The 5,000-nt window shown below is 49.5% G+C and overlaps 1 protein-coding gene and 1 non-coding gene across 2 annotated transcripts; both read left to right on the forward strand.

The window, feature by feature from the left end:
• Nucleotides 1-2,835: 2,835 nt before the first annotated feature.
• LOC140937178 (uncharacterized) lies at nt 2,836-3,906 on the forward strand. Its single transcript, XM_073386711.1, has one exon. The coding sequence runs from the start codon at nt 2,836-2,838 to the stop codon at nt 3,904-3,906; it is 1,071 nt and encodes a 356-aa protein (XP_073242812.1).
• Nucleotides 3,907-4,471: 565 nt separating this feature from the next.
• Nucleotides 4,472-4,635, forward strand: LOC140939899 (U1 spliceosomal RNA). Its single transcript, XR_012166216.1, has one exon. It is a non-coding gene; the product is annotated as a U1 spliceosomal RNA (small nuclear RNA).
• Nucleotides 4,636-5,000: the final 365 nt, after the last annotated feature.

The following is a 5,000-nucleotide window of genomic DNA, read 5'->3' on the forward strand; positions in this document are numbered from 1 at the left end:
TGACAATGGTAATATTAGTAACATTAGTGAAGTGGATATTACTGAAACTAGTGAAAGTAGTGATTCTGACTCGGAGGATGGTGAAATCCGTAGTGATGCTTCCATTGGTGGTTCTCCTAGTGGTGACGAGTCCTCTCTCGACTCTGTTCACTCTACGGATCGCGATGGTTTTGTGGTTCCGCTGCCGGCTAAGCGGACTGCTCGGAAACCCCCTGTCGTGGTGTCTCCCGGTCGATCGCGTTCTGTGTCGCCTCTGAATACTGGTAGGAGCAGGTCTCCGCTTGTTTCGGGCAAGCACCCTTTGCCCCCTGCTGTCCCTTCCAGACCTAAGTCTCGAAGGTCTTGAGTCGTGTCTCTCTCTTACCTTTTTCATTCAACTTAAACGTTTTAACCATCAACGCCAACGGCCTGCGCGTGGCCGACAAGCGTGCTGGTTTCTTGCAGTGGTTGCGTTCCTTATCTGTTGTTGTCACTATCGTCTGTATTCAGGAAGTTCATTGTACTTCTCTGGCTGAATGTGATTCGTGGTTCCGTTCTTCTGGTTTCCTAAGTGTTGTCTCGCCTGGTTCCGTAAAATCTTGTGGTTGTATTGTTCTCTTCCGTCCTTTTTTGTCCCTGGTTCAGTCTTGGGCTGACGAGGAGGGTCGTTTCCTGCAGTGTGAGTTTTCCTATCATGATCAGTCTTTTCGTGTAGTCTCTTTGTATGCTCCGAACCGCAACCCTGCAAGGAATGAGTTTCTGGAACAAGTGGCTGATGAGCTCGATCCTACTGTCCCCACACTTCTTTGTGGGGACTTCAATACAGTTTTCGATCGTTCTGTGGATCGCAGAGGCTCTGACTCCTCTGACACTTGGAGGGAGAGCTCTGCTGCTCTGAAGGCACTCTTTGAGTCCTCTTGTTGCGTCGATGCGTGGCGGTATCTCCACCCTGATACTGCAGGTTTTTCTTGGACCAGGCCGGACGGCTCCGTGTCTTCGCGTATTGATCTGATTGGTTGTCCTTATGTTTGGGTAGCGTCTATGTCGTCTTGTGATCTTATTCCTTGTCCTCTCTCTGATCATTGTGCTCTTCTGGCTTCTATTTTTGTTCCTGGCGTCGTCCCGCCTGGTCCTGGTCTCTGGAAGTTGAACGCCTCTGTCCTTGGTGAGGACGGCTATGTTCTTCTGATAACATCTTTTTGGAGTGGCTGGCGTTCTAAAATGACTTCCTTCCCTAGCCTCGCCAAGTGGTGGGAGGTTGGTAAGAGAGAGATACGGCAGCTTACTAAGGATTATTGTGTCCGACGAGCTCAGGAGACTCGTGTATCTAGAGATCTCTTGACTCGCCTTGCTGAGCATTTAAAGACTCGTTTTGATGAGGGCCTGGTCTCAGCTTATGAGCCTTATCGCTCTACGCTAAGTCGCCTGGCTGAGTTTGATCTTGCTGAAGCCAAGGGAGCGCAGGTTCGCTCCCGGATCCGTTGGGTTGAGGAGGGTGAGACCTCCTCGTCTTACTTCTGTCGTTTGGAAAAGAAGCGCTCCGTTGATAGATGGATCTCTGCCATTCGGGACCCTAGTGGTCGTATAGTATCTGACCCGCACGACCTATGTGATTCTTTCTCTGCCTTCTACTCTGATCTTTTCACTGCTTCCCCTGTCGACTCCCTTGCTCAACAGTCTCTTCTTTCTAAGCTGTCTGCTGCTCTTTCTCAGGATCAGGCCGACCTGTGTGAGGGTTACTTGGGTGTAGAGGAGTGTCGTGAGGCTCTCATGGGTATGGCCCGGAACAAGGCCCCTGGGTCTGACGGCCTGCCCATGGAGTTCTATGTTAAATTCTGGGACGTTCTTGGCTCTGATCTTGTCGCTGTCCTCAACTCTTGTTTCGATGCCGGTCTTCTCTCTTCCTCTCAACGTCGTGGTGTCATCTCTCTGTCGTTTAAGAAGGGTGATCGGCTCGACCCTCGCAACTGGCGGCCGATCTCCCTTCTTAATGTTGATTACAAGCTGGCTGCTAGGGTTCTTGCCGGGCGTCTCCTTAAGGTCATACATCTTGTTGTTGCTGATGACCAGACGTGTGGGGTCCCGGGGAGGTACATTGGCGAAAACGTTGCCTTTTTGCGGGATGTTGTCCATTATGCTTCTTTCTCTGGACAACCCATTGCCATCCTTTCCCTTGATCAGGAAAAGGCCTTCGATAGAGTGGATTGGGGATTCATGCGTTCGACTTTGCTATCTATGGGCTTCGGCCAATCTTTTGTTAAGTGGGTGGACTTGTTTTATACTGACGTTTCCAGTGCTGTGTCTGTTAATGGTTATCTGTCGTCTTTCTTCTCACTGTCGCGAGGGGTACGCCAAGGCTGTCCTTTGTCCCCGCTCTTGTATGTACTTGTTTCTGAGGTGTTAGCTGTTAACATTAGAGCCAATCCCCGTATCGAAGGCCTGACCCTCCCTGGGTCCTCGTCTCCTCTTTCGCCAATCTCGCAATACGCAGATGACACGTCTCTTGTTGTTGTTTCTGACGATTCCATTCGGGCAATCTTTGAGGTTTATGCTGTCTATGAGAAGGGCTCGGGAGCAAAATTGAATCAAACCAAATCGAAAGGCCTCTGGTTAGGCAGTTGGGCTGGTAGGCTGGATCCTCCAGTCCCACTTGATTGGTCTTCGACTAAAATCAAGACGCTGGGCGTTTTTGTTGGTCCTGGTGACCTCGAGGTTGACAATTGGCAGCCGCGGATTGATGCTGTTGAAAAGGTTCTTTCCTCTTGGAGGCAGCGGTCTTTATCTTTTAGGGGCAAAGCCTTAGTCATTAATGCACTTGCTTTGTCCCGAGTCTGGTATGTGGCATCTCTAATCCACATGCCTGACTGGGTCACTTTGAATTTGGTTAGGCTTGCCTTCCATTTCTTCTGGGGCGGCAAACGCGAACTTGTGCGTAGAGTTGTTATCGTTCAACCCCCTGATCAGGGCGGTTTCTCGGTGGTGGATGTCCAGCGGAAGGTTTCATCTCTTCTCGTTCAGTGGGTGAGGCGTTTCCTCTCATCCTACGCTAATTGGTCTCACTTCCTTACTTTCTGGTTCTTCTCTGTTTTCAACTGCTCTGTGCTTGATGTTTTTTCGCAGCCTTTTGCTTTCAGTCCTCTTGCCTTGCCTCCGTTTTATCAATCACTTTTGCTGGCTTGGCGCAGTGTCAATGGTTCCTTCTCGGTTCCTCGCTCCTGTCTTGTTATGGGCTCTTCATCATCTGAGCACGCCATGTCGGCAGTGAGCATGTCTGCTAAGTCTTGCTACTCGTACCTGTTGTCTGTTAGTCTGTCCCCACCGCACTGTGTTGCTAAATTTCGTCCCAGGTTTGGTGACCTCTACTGGCCGACCACCTGGAAATCGTTATCTCTCTTTCCGCTGGACCGCCCCGTCACTGACCTTAATTGGAAGATTGCGCATGGGGTGTTGTACACCGTGGACCGTCTCATCTCTTTTGGTTACGGCTTTGACCCTACCTGTTTTTGTTCTTCTCCTGTTGAGACCGCTCCCCATTTGTTTTATGAGTGTCCTCTGGCGCAAAGTGTCCTCTCGTGGCTCCAGTCCCTGATGTTTAAGTGTAGCCCTTCGTTGCCTTCTTTGTCGTTACGGCATGTTCTTTTTGGTTTCTCCCCGGATGAGCTGGTCTCTGTTCCGAGGATCTTCGTATACCTGTTGAATGTCTGTAAGTTTTGTATTTGGTTAGCTCGGAACGACTTTCGTTTTCGGGACACTCGTCCTGGGGCCATTGTTGTTATTGGTCAAGTAAAGGCCCGGGTGGCCTTCTACTTGCCGCTTTACTTTAAACGCTTCCGCTCTGCTCGTCGCAAACGTTACTTCTTGCGTCAGTGGTGTGCCAATGGTACCTTGGGCTCGGTTGGTGAGGCTGGCCTCTCAATCTCGTTGTAACTCTTTTCCCCTCCTTCTTTGTTCTTGCTTGAGTGAGTGTGTCTATGGTCCCTATGGTCGCCTTAGTTGGTTGTACTGTGGTTCCTTCTGCTGGATCTGCTGGTCTCCTTTGTTGGTCGTACTGGCCCCAGTCTTTGTTAGAGTGAGTGTGTCTGTGGTCCCTATGGTCGCCTTAGTTGGCTGCACTGTGGTTCCTTCTGCTGGATCTGCTGGTCTCCTTTGTTGGTCGTACTGGCCCCAGTCCTTGTTTGAGTGAGAGTGCTTGTAAGTTTTAATGCTCGTTTTAGTGAGTTTTCTTTGCCTCTTGCGGCGTTTGAGTGAGTATGTTTTTAGTTATGTTAGATAGTCTAGTGCCCGCGTCTTTTAACTTGTTCTGCTGTCCTGTACATGTTTGTCCTGTATTTGTTTTGTCCTGTACTGTGTATGTAGGGGTGGGGGTTCGATTCCCCCAGTCAGTTTCTGTACTGGTGTACTGCCCCGGTTTGCTGTGTGTGGTACTAGACTTTAAGTCTGGCGGCATTGCACCACCCTACTGGGGGCCGGCCATTCACTGTAAACACAAAAAAAACTTACCTGACGCGGGAGGCACTGTGATCAAGGAGGCAGTCCTCTCAAGGTGAGGCCCTCTCATTGCACTTCGATTGGGTTGACCCTTGCGATTACCCCAAATGTGGGTAACTCGAGCGTATAATTTCTGGTAGTGGGGACCTGCGTTCGCGCTAGTCCCCGGTTTAGTAGTAATTATTGTATCTAGTGCGGTCCACAGGTTATTGAAAAACGCGCGCGCCAATGATACAACTGGTAACGTGCGCGCGTGTGATTGTTTCACATACAGGTGATCGATCGATACAAAACAGCACAGAGAAAGAGAAGAAGAGAAGTCTCCGGGGACCAAGAAAGAAGGTAAATTATCTTAGAATATGTTGAAGTTGATTTGTAGCTAAGCTAGTATGTTATTTAAAAAGCAGAGTAGAGACTGAAATGTCTTACTCTCTCAAAGGTGAAGTGAAAGTCGCCAGAGATTTATGTTCAAGAAGGAGGATTATGGTCGACGGTTGAAAAGCAAGCAAGCAAGCAGGATCATAAACATCCGT

The sequence above is a fragment of the Porites lutea genome, chromosome 5 (assembly GCF_958299795.1).
Source record: "Porites lutea chromosome 5, jaPorLute2.1, whole genome shotgun sequence".
NCBI lineage: Eukaryota > Metazoa > Cnidaria > Anthozoa > Scleractinia > Poritidae > Porites > Porites lutea.

Coding starts and splice junctions, on each gene's coding strand:
- LOC140937178 (XM_073386711.1), top strand. CDS start 2,836: ATGCCTGACTGGGTCACTTTGAATTTGGTTAGGCTTGCCTTCCATTTC.